This window comes from Papio anubis, chromosome 4 (genome assembly GCF_008728515.1).
Source record: "Papio anubis isolate 15944 chromosome 4, Panubis1.0, whole genome shotgun sequence".
Taxonomy (NCBI): domain Eukaryota; kingdom Metazoa; phylum Chordata; class Mammalia; order Primates; family Cercopithecidae; genus Papio; species Papio anubis.
The window spans coordinates 106,401,323-106,420,558 of record NC_044979.1 but is presented as its reverse complement, the minus strand read 5'-3'; the positions used below and the strand labels follow the sequence as shown (position 1 = coordinate 106,420,558).

Below are 19,236 nucleotides of genomic sequence, written 5' to 3'. Positions count from 1 at the left end.
ATTTGCTAAGAAGTGAATTTGGCTAATGATAAGTCAAACCTTGATGTGAATTTTTGCCCAGAATGATATAACTTTACAACCCAGATTAATCAAAGTAAATGAACACTCTACAAATTTCTCTAGTAGAATCGTTGTAACTGACTGAACTTGAGACTTTTAGGCCACCTCAATACTTAAATACAGATCACAGAGATAATTCATCAATATTCTTCATAAACTCTTCTATGAAATACGAGTTCCACAAGATGTTAAAGGGTACTAACACACATTTCTTAAAAGACGTGTTAAGTCAAACAAGTTTTGGAAATGTTAATTTAAATAAAGGGAAACAAGTTTATTTGGTATAAGTCTTATTATAGCCTTCACTATGCCAAAAAGCATTGTATATCCTCAAAAAAGTATAAAATATTCAAAAATATATAAAACATTTCCTAAACTTATTTGACCACAGAACTATGTAGAATTCGTATGTGTGTTTTATGAGAAAAATTCAAAGAAACTGGTGTTTCACAGAATATCCTTTGAGAAATGCTGTTTAGGTCATTAAAACCATCTGCTATGTCACAACTAACCTTTTCAGGTGTATAAGCATCCACAGCCTTAAATGTCTCCATTTTATCACAGTTTAATGTTTACCCTAATACAGTGGCCTAGAATCAAATCTGGGGCTGGGAAAGGCCAGGATGGAGAAAGCTACAACTGCTTCAAGCTCAGAGAACAGGAGGGGAGGAAATCTCAGTGAGAGGTTAACCTAACAGGTAGGAAGCCTTGTCTGAGTCTAGTAGCTCATGAATTATTGAACACAATGCCTCTGAAGTCTATTTCCCTGTACTATTTTTCTGGTCCAAATTCAAAATTTATCATGCCGTCCTGCTAATCTTTTTGTATGTGAACTCCTAGGACCTCCTCTGTAGCCATCCTCACCTCTGCATAATTAGCCTATTGCCAGTTCTCTGAGTCCACAGTGAGTCATATTCTGTATGTTTATCACTCTCTGAGGCTGCATCTTAGTTGTTCTATGATGCAGTGAGTTAGGGGTTACACAGAACTCTGGGATGTGGCTAATATCAAAGGACTGAAAGGAATCTTAAAAGGTCTTCAGTCTATCTCCCTGGCCCCATGCTGGCCTGACCTCCATCCGCATTAGAAAGAAAGTTATCCACCGTTTTCTTAAATTTTCCTAGCAGAAAAGGTCCCTGGATAAAGTCTTAAAGCCTGTCTAGTCTCTAAGTTACCTAATTTTATCCTAATTTACTCCCCATCCTAACCCTTTACATCAAATGTCCCCAGGTATTTCTCATCAACCCTAGTGCTGGAGCCTGTTTTTTTGACTTATTCCCTAAGATTCAACTTAACAGAGCCTCATAATTTATACCCAAGCAAGTTGTGCCTCTGGGCAGAGTCAGAAATTGCCTAACAGGAGGATCACCTGTGGTCAGGAGTTCGAAACCAGCCTGACCAACACGGTGAAACCCTGTCCCTACTAAAAATACAAAAATTAGCCTGGCATGGTGGTACATGCCTGTAATCCCAGATACTCAGGAGGCTGGGACAGGAGAATTTCTTGAACCCAGGAGGCGGAGGTTGCAGTGAATCGAGATTGCGCCACTGCACTCCAGCCTGGGTGACAGCGTGAGAATCTGTCTCAAAACAAACAAACAAACAAACAAACAAAAAACATTGACTAAGAAATTTCATCAGAATATGCTACATCAGTCTTGCTTGACTCGTATCACATCTGGTTTACCTCAGAGATCTCTGGCAGGCTACAAAGGCTTTGGAAGAACTCCACTTTTGCCTCTTTCCAGGCAGATTCAAGGTTCTGCCTTGAATCAACATAGGAGGCAATCATTTATTCCATTTTAAATCAACCTCTTTAATTTGTCTACATTACTCTTGAGGCCCATTCTTGATATTACTCTGTTTTGTTCTACTGAAATGCGTTGGGGGAGGCATTAGGAAGCTCTCAGAGAAAGTGATTTTTTTGTGTTCCCTGAGCCAATGTTGGGAAGAGTAACAGCCATTCTCTTTGAGTTTTACTCATTTTGAATTATGGTGCTGGAAATCAAAACCCAACCAGTGTGTTTTCACATGACATGCCCGTACTGCCAGGCCCTCCAGTAGAAGGAGCCGGTGAAACTGGAAAGTTAACATGGCTAACTTCCACACCTGTGCCCGGAGTTAAGGATTCAGTTCTGTAGGCATTGGGCAAAGTGTGGAGTAAAGAAATTTAAAGTACCCCTCTTGTGCATCCCTCAGCTTACAAGCCCGAAAGCAGTCACCTCCTCCTAGCACATTGGACTGGATTTTGATATACGCAACAGAACAGAAAGAGTAAAATACAAGATCACACTGGGACACTGGATTTTTGTGGAGAAAGGAGAGCAAGAGGAGGAGGATTTAAGACCAGAATGATCGTGATAGTTTAACCTCATTATGCATAGCATCCTAGTAGCCTCAGCTTGTCCTATGACTACAATCTCAAGACCCTGCATATATATAATTTTCTATAAAGCTATCTTCTCAATTTGCAGACATATCAAAATATTATATTGATCTCACTATATACTCAGGATTTCTGAACACTCCTTGAGAAATGCAATTCCTAAAATGTGTAAGAGAGATTATAGATTTGGGATGGGGATGAAAGAAAGCAGTATCTTTTACTATGTGAAATACTTTCTAGTGCTTGGTACAAGACTTTCATCCCAAAATTCTAGATACTATTTCTAGTCAGAAATGTTAATAAAATGATCTCTTATTGGTAAAGATTTCTATATTCTTATAATGAAAGGTGCAACTAACTGTATCCATAATATTAATACCCACACTCTTTACTCTTCATGAGCAGGACATGAGCAAAACAATATTTTGGTACATAAATTCCATTCTTAGAATGATCAAAAATACATTTGTGACTAAATAGGTAAGGATTACTTCCCCAAAGAAAAATGACTCCTCTTTATTGACCATAAAATTATTTTAGTATCATACTCAGATCCAGTGCCCATTTCCCATCTGTTTTTCCAAAATATAATAAAATATTCAAGGCAGAGGGCATAAACGATGCAGTGTATAAGGTATCCATTTCAGGCTTTTGAGTAGGCTTTTGAGTAAGATAGCAGATTGAACACAAGCATTTACATCCCTCCCTTGAAAAGCCCTACTCTAACAACAGTAAATGAATTTGTCCATGAGGACAAAGAGAACAAGAAAAGCCAACAGCCACAAAACGTTAGAAGCTAGAAATCAGACAGATGAGTGGTAACTGACTTAGTAGATTCAGGAAAGCTGCATCCTAAGCTGGTGGGAGGGAATGCCAAGAAGCAGCCCAGTTCACACTGCAGAAGCCCCGGAAGACTTAGGGATTGGTTACATGTGGGAGTTTTAGTAATGCAGGTGGGACTAAACCAGAAGTATTGGTTGGAAGATTGCTGAAGAGCAGTTAGCTCCTCAGACCCCTTCCAACTCTCCACAGGTGGTCAACTGCCCCTTCCTTACTCTGGAGTAAGACTAGAACTTTGTTCTCTGGAAACGCTAAAGACAAGGGCCTCTGGACTCGAAGACACCAAACATAAATGAGGAGAGGAGTGTCCTATGAAAACGCATGAATGCTAAATGTTGAGGACCCTTCCCTGCATGCCCCAGAGTGCTGCCAACCCAATCTGTACTCTCCTGGCTGCAGACTAGAAGACCCTTCCCTGTGGAATCTGAACATCCCAAGAGGAGAGTCCCACAGATGCTGACAGCAGGGTTTTCCAAAAAAGGCCCAGACAGCTCATCTTGCAGTGAGGGCTGTAGTCAACAAGCATAGCCAGGGGCTCAGTTTTCAATCAAAATCAATCAGTGTTTTAGCTGGCAACCAGTTTCAATATTTAAAAATAAGCCTATAACCCAGGATCATCACACATCTGAAGGAAACCTCAAACATGAAAGACAATGCAAAAACAAAAGGGAAAAAAGCAACTCAGAGAAACAGAGACTATGTACTAAGGGAGATAAAACTTTTTAGAAAGTTTAATAGCCTACATATTAAAATAACTGAAATTAATATCTTCAAAAAGATAAAAGAATTCTATACCAGACAAGTGCTTCAAAAAAGGATAAAAGAAGATGTTATATTCATAAAACAATAACATTAAAATTAAAAAGATATCCAGAGAACCAATAAGGTCATTTGTAAAGTATTTTGATAATAGCAGATGACATTCATAGAACGATTAAAAAATAAAGTTGAGGATATTATCCAAAAAATGGAGAGAAAGGACCATGACATGAAAATAGGACAGAGAAACAGGGAAACTTACAAGACTAGTTCAGATGACCCAATCGTTGTAGGAAAAAAGAAAAAGGAAGAAATCATCAATGAAATGATTTAAAGACATCTCTCAAAACTGAACATCATGAATTTCCAAGTCGAAAGGATTTATCAAAAGTCTAACACTGTGGGTAAAATCAGACACACACCAAGCCTGCCATCATAACATTTCAGAACACTTGGAATGAAATACCACCATAGGCTTTCAAAAGATAAAGACACAGAATTGCTTCATACTTAACAACGCTGGGGAGGCTAAAAGCCAAAATCAGTCAATTCCTTCAGACTTGTGAGGGAAAAAAATCGTAACTGTGATGGTTAATACTGAGTGTCAACTTGATTGGATTGAAGTGTACAAAGTATTGATCCTGGGTGTGTCTGTGAGGGTGTTGTCAAAGGAGATTAACATTTGAGTCAGTGGCCTGGGAAAGGGAGACCCAACCTTAATCTGGGTGGGCACAATCTAATCAGCTGCCAGCGTGGCTAGAATAGAAGCAGGCAGAAAAAATGTGCAAAGAGAGACTGGACAGGCCTCCCAGCCTACATCTTTCTCCGGTGCTGGATGCTTCCTGCCCTGGAACATCAGACTCCAGGTTCTTCAGTTTTGCAACTTGAACTGGTTCTCCTTGCTCCTCAGCCTGCCTACAGCCTATTATGGGACTTGTGAGAGTGTGAGTTAATACTTAATATATATATATTCCATTAGTTCTGTCCCTCTGGAGAACCCTGACTAATACCTAATACAGATTTATGTTATCGTTGTGTAACAAACTGCCCCAAACTTTCGTGGCTTAAAACAATAGTCATTTTATTATATCTCACAATTTGGGGGGTTCAGGAATTCAGGCAGAGCTTGGCTGGCCAATTATTCCTCTCTGTATGACATTATGGTTACTCGATGACATCACCTAATGGCTGGGCTGGGCTGGAGGATCTAAGATGGCTTCACTCACATGATGTGCCTGGGAAGGGACAGCTGGGAAGGCTGAGTTCAGTTCAGCTATGTAGGGCCTTTTTTTTAATAGGGTTTTTTTTTTTAAGCAGTTTTAGGCTTATGAAAAATTTGAGGTGATTGAAACATGGAGGCGGATTTCTCATGCATGGTTTAGCACCATCCCTGTTGGTACCGTCCTCAAGATAGTGAGTGAGTTCTCATGAAATCTTGTCATTTAAATGTGTGTAGCACATTTGCTTGCTCTCCTACTCCTGCTTTTTCCATGTGACATGCCTGTTCCCCTTTGACCTTCTGCCATGATTAGAAGCTTCCTGAGACCTCCCCAGAAACAGATGCTGCTATGCTTCCTTTATACCCTGCAGAACCATAAGCCAATCAAACTTCTTTTCTTATAAATTACCCAGTCTCAGATATTCCTTTATAGCAATATTAGAATAGGCTAATACAATGATAAATACTTAGAAAATTAAGGAAAGAAACAAAAGGCAGTTATTAACTCTACAGAAATAAAAAAGTTAGAAAGAAAATAGAAAGCAATCATTGATTAGTTGTCAATAGCTAAATCCTCTTCTAGAGTAGAAAGTGAACAGATAATGTTAAAGACTAACAATCAAGAAGTAGCCTTAAAAGTACATTACTTAGAGATGAGGAGAAAAATATCAAAAGACCCAGCCAATTAAGGCTGGAATTAGTTGCCTGTGGAAATGGAGAAATGGAGAGTGGAGGGAGGTGTGGGGTTGCTATTTATCATCACAAGTCTTATATACACACATAGGTAAGTTATTTGGTTCTATGAGACTCACCACCTCAAGTCTTTGTTGATTTTAGCTTCTCAATTAGGCTTCCTTTGGCCACTTTAATTCTCATTTCCTTTTTTCGTAGAATTTATAACTTTCTACATACTCTATCATTTGCTTTTTTATAATGTTTAGTTCTTTTATTTGTCTTTTCCTGTTGAAATATCAACAACACAGAAGCAGAGATCATGTATTTTAATTTTCCAGTATAACTCAGTGCCTAGAATAAAACTTGGAATGTAGCAGGTGCTCAATAAACATCTATTAAGTAAATTACTTTTTAAGCTCTGTGCATGGGTAGCTTTGATGTTAAAAAATAAGTACATTATTCACCTCAAAATTATACTACAAAGCAAAAATCTCACACTTAAAATATTGCTCAGGCATCATGGCCTTCTATTAAAAAACATTATCGTTGGTTTTCTCAGACTTCAAAAAAGGGACACTATTTTCTATGCATCCTGAATGCCTGAACACAATATATGCTTACCTTTCTGAAGCACTGAGACAGTTGCCAAGCACTGTAATACAATGAGTAAGATTTCATATAACACTTAATAATTGGTGATTGTATGTAAGGTTGTGAGACGTGAACTTATTATAATGAAAAGAAGATAAAATATATTTGAAGATTACTCAAATATTTTGAACTAAGTTATTATTTTTTAGTTTACATCTGGTCTTGTTTTAAAGATTTTAGGAAGCCTATGAAAGTTTAGAGAACATAACATTTAATTACATTTAAACTAAATTTTGTTGCATTAATTAAGCTACTTACATCTAAATTAAGCAAAAGAAAATGAAAAATCAAAGATGAGACAAAAGGGAGCCAAGAATATGACTTAGAATACGTAAAATTATAGCTTGATACTGGTGTCAAATTTGTCTGTAAGCTCTGTGTTTATTAGTATTAGATTCAAGGAACAGAGATTCAACATATATGAGTTTATTTCTCTCACACAGAAAAGGTTTAGAAAATGTGCAGTCTGGAATTGATATGGGAGCTCAACTCCACCCAGTTCTCAGGAACTCCTTCCAGCTCACCCCTCTGCCTTCTCAATGTGGACCTTATTCCCATAGTTTAAGATGGCAGCATTCCTATTCTGGGCAAGAGACTGGAGAAAGGGTACAAAGAAGGAACGAGAATCACCATCCAATGGCTTCCTAAGAAGCATTACCAGAAATCGCCACTGGATAGTTCTAATCCCATCTCATCTCACCCAGAACTTAGTGATGTGCCACTCCTAGCTGCAAGAGAAGCTGGAAAATGCAATCCTCATTCTAGACAGACATGGGTCTTGCTAAAAATTCTATTACACTGCATGAAGGGAGAATAAAGCTGAAAGACAATAACAGTGTCAACCACAGCTTCATAGCAACCAAAAAAAAAAAAAAAAAAAGAAAAGAAAGGAAACATGGTCAGGTTCAAAATAACAGAGTTAGTAAAGATGAGCAATCGCTCAAGAAATGTACAGCAGCTCTTGGTAAAAAGTATTTGAAAGGGATGACTCTAGAGGTCTTTGTACAGAAGAAAAAGTTTTATGTCTTCAACAGTATTCTTACGACACCCATACAACTCAATTTCATAGAACTGCTTCTCATAACAACTGCCAATATTACATTCACAGTTCAGAGAAAACTTGTTAGCAGAGATTTGATTTTTTGAGTTTATTTTAACTGTATTTTTTAAAAACCATGACGAAAACATGGTTTTTTAAACTTCTTTATGTGACTATCCTGACCTTAAATATATACATATATATTTGTTTCAGGATTAAAGAAAAATCTATTTACCTTCGCTTATGGAAAAGAAACCACTGTAATCACAGGGACTACCAGAATATTTCAAGAAATGGTACGTAACTTTCCATTTAAACCTTCATCAGTGTCCCTGTAATGATTGATTTTATTTCATAAGTACCTCAAAAGCTGAGATTCAGATAACAAGGATCACAGAATAAAATTAACAGTCTCCCTTCCAACACCATTGCCCTCTCTGAAAGAAGGGCCCTGTGCTTAGAGCCATTTACCCACAGCAAAGGAGAACAAAAACAACCTGCAGTCAAGGGATTGACCAAGAGAGCAGATCATTCGTCCAACAGCAAAGTTCTAGCAAGGCCAAGGCACAGGATGTTTGAGGCTCAGGAGGCAAGACCTAAATGCGCAGTAGCAGAACAAGAGCTGAGCAAAACTAAGGTCATTGCAAAAGCTCTGCCCTCTCAGATGGTGCAAGGTCTCCCACGTTTCTGCTGGGGTTGGAGTTTTCAGTTTCACCTGTGTGGGTTTCAGCCTTCCACCTTGGACCTCGAGGTGGTCTATTGCCACAAGATTCTGATGAAACTTCTGATTGATAAGCCATGGCCTGGCTAACGCCTAAGGAATTGCCAAGTAATGTTTTGTAACACCGTAATGCAGAGATGGTAAACAGTGTATGTGTTGCCATTCTGTCTTCCTAAGCCTGGGAAAGATATTGCTAATCAGCCTTGGCACTCTTGTCTGCTACACTCTGATTCTGCCTCAGCAGTTCTTGAAACACAGCACGTCTGACAATCATCATCAACAAATTAGGCTTGGCACATGAAGTTAAACCTATTTGCCATCCCTGTGCTATCTCTAATTAACAAAAGATGTTGAGGAATTTTCCAAGCAGCAAGCGTTTAAACTAAATACGTGACCTATAAATAATGTATTTCTTATAACAAATATTCTATACAGAATAAATGCTCTCCTGTTCTAAGAACAATATAGATTTTTTTTAGTAATAAAATAATTTCTGCCATTAACTGAGCTCTTACCAAGTGCTAAGAACACTTTATGTTTATTTCTGTTAATCCTTTTAACAACAGACACTGTAAGGCAAGTATTACATTTCTTCAGTACTAAGATACTATTGATTGTGATAGCTCTAAGCAGTGTTGAGGGAGGGAAAAGGAAGGAAAAATTACAATGTACCCATTGATTGCAGCATTCAACTCAATACCAAATGTGTTAAGATATACTTCTCAGAATTGGGCATTAAAATAATATTCACACTGTCGCAGTTGGGGAAATGGAGGCATAGAGAAGCCAAGAACCTCTTCCCCAGCCACAAAGAGACTAAGTTATAGAGGAGACGCTTCTACCCACGTTGTCTCACTCCACTCAGATACCAACAAAGATAATACAGTCAATGGGCTATGATCCCAGATGATCTGCAGAAAGAGATCGGCCTCATCCCTCTACAAGTGAACACAACCAATAGTTAACGGACAGTTACAGTCAAATCTGGCCATGTGACTCATCACAGATACAAAGTGAACATTAGGCCTGTGGCTGCACTTTCTTTTTCCTTTAGTGAGATACTCAAACAGCCCCCAACACTGTCAAATACCCTCTGTCAATGAAGATTATAAAAAACAAAACACAAAAAACTCATCTGTGAGAAATGTTTTGCAGTCCTAGAAAACGATGGCTAAAGGTCAAATATATTTTTATTTAGAAAGACAAAACACTGCCAAAAGAAAAATCAGGATATAAAATTGAATCATACAATTCAGTTTCTACCATATTTTTAAAAGGGAAAAAAGGTAGACTTAGGAAAGATTGGTAGAAAATATAGAAAATCGTTGTGTTTGATAAATTATGGGTGATTGCTTTCATTTTTTTCTGCTTTTCTGTTTCCTGATGATTTTATTTTTATATAGAAACAACCTTTAAAAAATTTTGACAGAAACTGAGTCTAAGGAGTAGCACATGGCTTGTCCAAGGTTCCATAGCCAAAGGTATGAGGTTAGAGCAGGACACTGAGCGATAGGATTCTGCCAGAAATGCAGGCTGCAAGCTGCTCTTTGTTATTTGTAACTCTAATCCAGCATTTTTTCTTCACAACACCCAGGTGTATAAAGTCAACATCACCTTTCTACCCACAATAAATGCAGTGATCTTTCATAAAATCATAAAGATCAGAGTAAGATAATCCAAAAAGTATACCTAGGACGATTGATAGTAAACGGCTGTCCTTTTGTGATCTGCTGTCTTGACAACATTCCTTTAAAATTCAGATTGCAAAGACAAAACGGGGCACAGGAGACAGGAGGAGAACCTAATCATGTCAAAATGTGCTCGAAGGCTGTGGCTTTTGTCAGACTTTTGTCTAATGAATAGATGCCGGGGAAGAGGGGATATTTTCTTCCTTTTCTTTGAATTTGCAGTCCTTAGAAATGCGTAAAATGTATACTTTGTCTAGTATTCTTTGACTACCCTGGACTATTTTTCTAAGACTGTAATTCTAAAAAGATTTTTTGTAGTTTCTCAGTTACTCATTATTTAATGTTCTGGTTTTATTCTCCAGCCCCTCTTCCTATTTTCTCTTGTATTTCCTTGCTATGGACTTTCTTTTGATATCATGCAGCATGTAACCTGACTACCCACGCCAAATTACTTCAATTATTCTCCAAGGTTTTTATTAGATATAGGAAAAGTCAGCTTTTCACATTCTGCATATTTATAGGGCTACACTGATTTTTCAGAACCAGCAAGAGAGAAAGGGGAAAAAGGGAAGAGTCGAATAGAATACTAAAGTGTTTCTAAAAAATTCAGTAGTAAGAATTAAAGAAACAGCTCCTATTTTCATCCTGATCCTTATGTAAGAGATCTCAAAAACATCTATACGTAACTCTATCATGAACCCCGGTCAGTGATTATAACACATTTTTTTATTTTTTTGAGATACAGTCTCGCTCTGTTACCCAGGCTGGAGGGCAGTGGTGCAATCTCAGCTCACTGCAACCTCCACCTCTGGGGTTCAAGCTATCCCCCTACCTCAGCCTCCCAAGTAGCGGGGATTACAGGCACGCGCCATTACGCCCAGCTATTTTTTGTATTTTTTAGCAGAGACAGGGTTTCACCATGTTGGCCAGGCTGGTCTCAAACTCCTCACCTCAGGTAATCCACCAGCCTTGGCCTCTCAAAGCGCTGGGATTACAGGCGTGAGCCACTGTGCCTGACCCTATAACGCATTTTAAAATGGAGAATGGGGAAGTCATCTTTAATCCAAGGAACGATTCTCTGCTGCAGGGGTTAGGAATGGCAAGGGTCCTGCCAAGTCTTGTTCACAATCAACAGAGGAGGGGCTTGCAGTGGCTCTCAGAACTTCCTAGACACCAAAATGGCCCAAGGTGGGAGGCAGCCAGCACATAGAAGAGGGAAGGACACAAGAACTGCAGAGCTGGCTGGCTTCTCTGGTCCTTCTCTGAGATGGAAAATAGGGCCCCGAAAACAGAGAGCAGAGCCTTTCCTCTCCTGATTGCCTCATATAATTGTCTCTTTTCCTTGAAGTATAAAGTAGACTGGTTTTGAATTTGGGTCCGGGAATTGGTGTGTGGCTTGGGCCGATCACTGAATGTCTCTTGCCTGTTTCTGCATCTGTAAAATGGGGATCACGGTTCAGTGAGCACAGTTGCCAAAGGTGACCCTGGATCTCATTCAGGGTTGCCCAAACAACAAACCAGCCTGAGTGGGCCATCTTCCCCATCCTCCTGGGGAGAGGCTGCACCCAAACTCAGTGGGATGAGGCAGTGCTGGAGATAGCTGCCTTCTCATCTTTTGCAAACCCAGCTTTTCCCCATTAAAGCCAGTTCTTTAAATTATGCCATATGACATTGTGGAATTCATCACAAAACCCGGAGCCTGACTGACCAGATACAGCTTACCTTGCACACAGGGATGGGAACGGTACATACCTGCGCTTCAGGGGGCTGCTGAAGGCTGAATGAGAAACACAGGGCTTCATAAATGTCCAGCATTAGGGTACCACTGAAACAGTGTTGCTAATTCCACCTACCACCTGTATTATTATTTACTCAGTGGTTTTGAAAAACATTTGCTTTTTCTTTCTTTTCTTTCCTTCTTTTCTTTCTTTCTTTTTTTTTTTTTTCTTTTTGAGACAGGGTCTCACTCTGTCATTCAGGCTAGAGCACAGTGGCATGGTCATAGCTCACCATAACCTCAAACACCTGGGTTCAAGTGATCCTCCCACCTTAGCCTCCCAAATCCTGGAACCACAGGCATTTACCACCACGCCTGATTATTTTTATGTTTTATTTATTTATTTTTATTTCTCTTTATTTTTTTGGTAGAAACAGGAACCTCACTATGTTGTCAAAGCTGGTCTTGAACTCTTGGGCTCAAGCAATCCTCTTGACTCAACCTCCCTAAAAGCTGGCATTACAGGCATGAGCCACTGTGCCTGGCCCAATCATTTTTTCAATGTCAAAAGATTTTTTTGTCATTGTTAGCAGTAATTTTATTTATTTTTTATTGCTGCATAATAGATGTACAGATCTTCAGAGTACCTGTGATCACTTGATACATTCATATAATCAAATCAGGGTAACTGGGATATCCCTCACCTAAATATTTATCTTTTCTGTATGCTAGGAACATTCTGATTATTCTCTTATAGCTATTTTGAAATGTACAATAGATTAATGTTAACTACAGTTGCCCTACTAGTCTATGGAACACCAGGTCATATTTCTTCTATCTATCTGTATGTTTGCACCCATTAATCAACTTCAAAAAATTTTTAAGAGAAAGAAGTTGATTTGAAAAAAATAAAAATAAATTCAAAAGCTATATGTTAATAATAAGAAGGCCTGTGGCTCCTAGAGTTAGAGGGCAGCAGAAGGGCTCTAGGATTGGATACCCAGATCCTAAGAGAGAGCAGCAGGCGGGAGGGTAGCTGGGGGCGGCTGGATTGGCCTTGAGTATCAGGCAGAAAGAAGGGGTTCCCTCTGCAAGGAAAAAGCTGGACTAGGGACAGGAGTGGGAAGTGATGGAAACTAAGATTGACAGAAGTGAGCAGCAGCAGACGGACTCCTGAGAGGCAGGAGATGGCTGCAGCCTGGGGAGTGGGCTCAGGACTCCACTTGGGGAGGAACCAGGGTGTAAGGGCAGGAATTAACGGGGAGAGGAGACAGTGCTGAAGGCCAGGCAGCTAAAGAAGCCCTGAGGATGGTGGGCTAAGGATTGGAAGGGGCTGGGAAGCAGCCTTGGCTGATTGAGCTGGGAACTCTGGGACGTGCTGGGGGTGGAGGCTTAAGGTAGAGGAGAAGTAGATGAGGGGTTTCAGCTTCTCTCCAGCAAAAAATGCCCTCCCTTTGGGGAATACACCATCAGCAAATGACTCTGGCAGCACCCAGCTGAGGCAGCCACGGGTGCAAAAGTGGACCCTGAACTGCCTCCTACCCTGTGCTGTATATTTCACTCTTCGAGACACCCCTGTGCTGTATATTTCACTCTTCGAGACCTGGGCATTAATCCTGGGGGCCTCATTCTCAGCGAGGACTCAGTAAATACTAGACTTTATTCATCCCTCCCTGTCCTGTGTGATCTCGTGCCCCCACGCCCAGCAGAACGGGTCAGCCACTCCACCTGGCTCAGCAGGCCAGCCCTTTGTTCATGCCTCCGTTGTTGCACTTTCCTTGGTGTATGGTTCAGTAATTTGCTTTAAGACTGATGTCCAGTCGCATGGGGAACAGGAGCCACATGGGGCCGATATTAGCTCAGCCTCTGTTTCGCATAGCAGGGACTTGTACATCTAACACACTTTTTTTTTTTAAACCTAAATAATTCAGGAGTCCCATTAAACCTTTGAGAAGAGCTAAAGCACAAATTGTAATTCAACTGAATCCAGCTTGCCAACTGAAAAACCTTAATGGTGGGCAAAAAACACAACTGGCAAGATTATGTTTAATTTAAAATAAAATGTAAGAACCACTACAAGATATTACCTCACACCAGTTAGAATGCTCACTGTCAAAAAGGCAGAAGACAACAAACTTAGGATGTGGAGAAACTGGAACCTTTGTGCCCTGCTGGTGGAAAGACAAAGTGGTATAGCTGCTGTGGAAAACAGTATGGAGGTTCCTCCAAAATAACAAATTAAACTACCAGATGATCCAGCAGTCTCACTTCTGGGTATTTATCCAAAAGAATTGAGGATCTCAAAGAGATACGTGCACCCCTGTGTTCATGGAGGCATTCTTCGCGATAGCCAAGAGTTGGAAACAACCTAAATGTTCATCAACAGATGAACGGATCAAGAAAATGTGGTCTCTACATACACAGTGGAATACTATCAGCCTTTAAAACAAAGGACACTCTGAACATGCAACAACACGGATGGATCTTAAGGACATTATGCTAAGTGAAATAAGCCAGTCACAGAAGGATGAATACTGCCCGATTCTACTTACACGAGCCATCTAAGTAGTCAAACTCACAGAAGCAGAGAGTAGAATGGTGGTTGCCTGTGACTGGGGGAAAGGGAGGGAAATGGGGAGTTGATGTTCAACTGGTTTAAGATGTCAATTATGCAAGATGAATAAATCCTAGGGATCTGCTGTGTAACGTTGTGCCTAGAGATGACAGTACTGTATTGTGCACTTAAAAATCCATTAAGAGAACAGTTCTCATGTTAAGTGTTCTTGCCACAATAAAACAAAAAAACAGATTAAAGACAAAAAATAAAATCAAGAGTAGAAGAAAAACAAATATTAAAGTGGTATAAAATATATTTTTAAGTAGGGGCTGGGCCCGGTGGCTCGTGCCTGTAATCCCAGCACTTTGGGAGGCTGAGGTGGGTGGATCACTTGAGGTCAGGAGTTCGAGACCAGCCTGGCCAGCATGGTGAAATCTCATCTCTACTAAAAATACAAAAAAGTAGCCAGGCGTGGTGGCAGGAGCCTGTAATCCCAGCTACTCAGGAGGCTGAGGCAGGAGAATCACTTAAACCCAGGAGGTGGAGGTTGCAGTGAGCTGAGATCGTGCCATTGCACTTCAGCCTGGGCAACAAGAGTGGAAACTCTATCTAAAAATATATATATATATGTGTGTGTCTGTGTGTGTGTAAATCTGGTAGCTTTATATATATACATATAAATCTGGTAGTTTTATATATCTATATAAATCTGATAGATATATATATACATATATATATATATAAATCTGATTGATATATATATATACATATATATATTTTTTTGTTTTTTAAGTAAATAAAAATCCGTAAGGCACATACTTCTAAAGTAAACAAGACTCATCTGCTTTTGAACACAAACCAATCCCAGGTCTGAATTTGCATCGCGGCTGCCCATGGCCTGCAGAGAAGGCGCTGAGATGCACACAGGTACTCTTTACAGTTTCCAAAGAAGACTTTCCTCGCTTGGAATATAATGTCTTTTTCACTGGCAGCCTTCCTCGTTTTGTTTTAGCAAGCTTAGCAAAACCTTTGTATAAACACCTGTTTGGGTTGTTTTGTTTTCAGAAATTCAAAAGTGCGTAATGGCATGTTTTCCTGGGAGCAGTCTTCTATTCATACAGCGAGGGAACTCCTCTCTCTATGCACCCACTTACAGGGAGGGCGGGGAGCAGAGGACTCACATGAAGTGTCTAGATTTTTAAAAAAATAATAATTTGAGAATTTTAACACTTCATGGAAGTGCCTGTGTTTACAGCCTCACCTGCCCCTCCTCCCACCCCCTTATGCAGACCACGTTTGGTCTGGAACCTAGTAGGCTGCCCCCCATTCCCAATCCATGCTCTGAAAAAAACCTCATCTTGCTTGTTCCCTTCTTTGGGCTTTGGTTAAACCATCTGCAAAATGGGAGAGAATCTGGCAGACCTAGAGAAACTAGAAAAGGGGCACTATTCAGGCCAGTATATGCAATTCATATTCAGGTCAGGAAGGCTAAGGAGAGGGGAAAGAGAAGGGGAGAGGACAAGAGAAACATGGGCAGAGAAGGGGTGAAGAAAGAGTTTCTGAAGGGGATTGAGGAGGGAGGCCCTGGGGCAGAATCAGAGTGAAGGGAAACTCCAGAAGAGAGGGGAACTGGGTGTGCATGGTGGATATGCTGTGAGCACACCTCGGTACTGCCTCTGGATGCCTGTTGGACTGTGTTTTCTCAACACAGCACTGCTCTGAGAATGAACCACAGGAGAAAGTAGGACGATGACTTAGGTGCCCAATGAGTCAGAAAGGCTTGCAAGAGTGAGGAACAGCTGCAGAGAATTGTCCAGGCTCTGGCTGTTGAGAGACACCAAAATATTTCCCTGCAAAATGTGCCTCTTTGACATAAGGATTATTTTGAGCTAAAGGCCATTGAGAACCAGCAGATGCAAGGACAGTTATTTTATAAAGGAAATTTACATTTGTAAAAGTGTCTCCTGTTCCCTGTACCAGGAAGAGAAGGACTCTTAACACCTGTTATCAGTGGGGAAGGCACCTTACCCTTAAACTTAAATCTGCATAACAAACCTTACTAAACAACCCCTGTTTACCGTATTTTTCCTCCTTACCTTCCCATAACTTGCCTCCCCAACTCAGAAGCCCGAATCCCCTTTCCTCTAGCCTAAGATGATATATATAAACCCAAGTTCTAACAGCCCCTTTGGGTTACACATCACTGGGTGCTCCCATGTATACACGTGCAATGCACATATTAATAAACTTCTATTTCTTTTATCTTGGGAATCTGCCTTTGGCCACTCTAATGTACCGGGCACCAGCTGCAAAGCCTAAGCTGTGTAAAGGAAAGGATATTTTTTTTCCTTCTCTACAGTGTCCAGCAGAAGGAGAGATGCTGCCTCTGGGAGATATCCTAACAAGAGTAGACATGAGGGAGCAGTCCATCCTCTGTTGACCTAAAGAAACCTGACAGAAAAAAATTTGCTTCCTTGATAGGCAAGAGAATTGTCAAAGGAACTTGCCCTGGGCTCAAAAACACCTTACTACAAGCCAGAAAGAACAGGTTGATGTCCTCGCCGGCCCTAGACAGTTAATCATATGTTTTACCCACCAGTATTACCAGGAACCATTGTTCAGGGCCCAATTCTCCGGAGCCATCCATTAGCAGAATGTGTGAATTTAGCTGGAGAGTTGTTTGAGGTTGCTATTATTATTTTTACAGATTTTTAGTTAATACTAGGTATCTTCTCTAAGCTAGACACTCTGTTAAGTACTTTATACACTCCATCTTCATTTAATTCACAGAGCAACTGCATTTTACAGTTGAGGAAACTGAGGCTCACAAAGGTTAAGTAACTTGCCCAAGGTCCTTTAGCTTGTCAGGTGTATACCTTAAGCCCTGTCTGTCTCATACTAAAGGCCATGCTCTCAACTATGCCATACTGTCCACTATTTGGGTTCTGGCTTCTAAAATCGCTATTCCGCTGCCTCAGACAGTTAGCAGCAGGGAATCCATATGGGTCTGCAGCAACCTCAATTCTTGCCTCCTCAGAAGAAAGAATTTGATTGGGAGCATCGGGCAGACAGAGAGAACGAGGCACGTTTTAGAGCAGGAGTGAAAGTTTATTTAAAAGTTTTAGAGCAGTGGCCAGGCACGGTGGCTCACGCCTGTAGTTCCAGCACTTTGAGAGGTCGAGGTGGGTGGATCACTTGAGATCAGGAGTTCAAGACCACCCTGGCCAACAGGGTGAAGCCCCGTCTGTACTAAAAATATATAAAAAATTAGACAGGCATGGTGGCGCTTGCCTGTAATCCCAGCTATTCGGGAGGCTTAGCAGGAGAATCGCTGGAACCTGGGAGGCAGAAGTTGCAGTGAGCCAAGATCGCCCCACTGCACTCCAGCCTGTGCAACAGAGCAAGACTCTGGGGGGAAAAAAAGAAAAAAAAGCTCTGGAGCAGGAACAAAAGGAAGTAAAGTACACTTGGAAGAGGACCAAGCAGACGACATGAGACATTCAAGTGCATAGTTTGACCTTTGACTTGGGGTTTCATGTGCTGGCATTCCGTGTGCAGAGTGGTCTGCCAGCACTTGAGAGGTGGCTCTGCGCAGTGTGTTCACTGAAGTTACATGCATGCTCACATGAGGCACTTTTCCCTTACCAGTCAAGTGCTCCTGGAGGAAGGTCATATACCAGTTAAATGCCATCATTTTGCCTCTTAGTGCGCATGCTTGAGTCCACTCACCAGACTCCTGAGATCTTATGGGGAAGCTGCTGATCACCACTGTCAGGTGTTTTCTATCTACTGGGAGCTGGCTTTTCCCTGGTGCTGGCTGTGACCAATTATTCTTTTAGAGAAGTGGTTGCCTGACACTCCTGGGGGCAGGATGCCTCCCCTGCCCCACTCATGTCTGACTAGCTACCTATTGTGACAAGACAGCAAACACCTGTCCTGGAGTACGATAAATGTCAGAATTAAATACCTGAACCCACAGAACCCAGCACTCTGCCAGTCCTCTTTATCAAAAGAGGCCTTCTTGAAAAGAGAGAGAGGCAAAAACAAATGAACAAACAAACAAACAAACAAAAAGTTAAGGATGAAGAGACAAACTATAAATAAGTGTTAATCCAGGCTTAGCTAAATTCAGTTACACATATAAGGACTTATTTTTATAACACTCCCCACCCCACCATGATCTCTACTATGGAACAAAATAGGTTTTGTACCTTTAACTAGCTAACTGAGCTTCTGCGGTTGTATTCTTGCCAAAATTGCATAACCTGAGTTTAATCATGAGGAAACATAATAAAAACAAAAATTGAGGAACATTTCCCCCCCCAAAAAAAGGCCAGTATTGCTTAAAAGTGTCAAGGTCATGAAAGACAAAGAAAGACTAAGCAATCAGTTTAGATTAAAAGAACACTGTGGAGATGTGATAGCTGAATATAGTATGTGATCCTAAATTAGATCCTAGCCCAGACACAGTCATTAGTGGAACAGTTAGTGAAATTTAAATAAGGTCTATAGATTAGGCAATAATATTATACCGGTGTGGATTTCTTGATTGTCCTCATTGTTCTATAATTATTGAAGATGTTCACATTTGGCCTGGCACAGTGGCTCATGCCTGTAATCTCAACACTTTGAGAAGCCAAAGCGAGTAGGACTGCACGAGCTCAAGAGTTCAAGACCAGCCTGGGCATAGTGAGAACCCTCTCTACTAAAAATTAAAAAAAAAAAAATCAGCCAGATGTGGTTACAAATCAGCTACTCAGGAGGCTAAGGTGGGAGGATCACTTGAGCCCCAGAGATAGAGGCTACAGTGAGCCGTGTTTGTGCCACTGCACCCCAACCTGAGCCACAAAGTGATACCCTGTCTCAAGAAAAAAGATGTTTACATTTAGATAATCTGGGTGAAGGCATGTATAAATCCTTTGTT

General features: G+C 40.7%; 1 protein-coding gene across 11 annotated transcripts in view; it reads left to right on the top strand.

Annotated features, from left to right (window-relative positions):
* AOAH (acyloxyacyl hydrolase) overlaps nucleotides 1-19,236 on the top strand; it is a 198,448-nt gene that overhangs the window by 133,370 nt on the left and 45,842 nt on the right. For all 11 annotated transcript variants that reach the window (XR_004183253.1, XR_004183252.1, XM_031665358.1 and 8 more), the window contains one exon: nucleotides 7,843-7,925. Coding sequence is in view for 9 of the 11 variants with exons in the window: in XM_031665358.1 (XP_031521218.1) it covers nucleotides 7,843-7,925 (83 nt within the window). In the remaining 2 variants the exon portion in view is untranslated. The remainder of the gene's footprint in view (nucleotides 1-7,842; nucleotides 7,926-19,236) is intronic.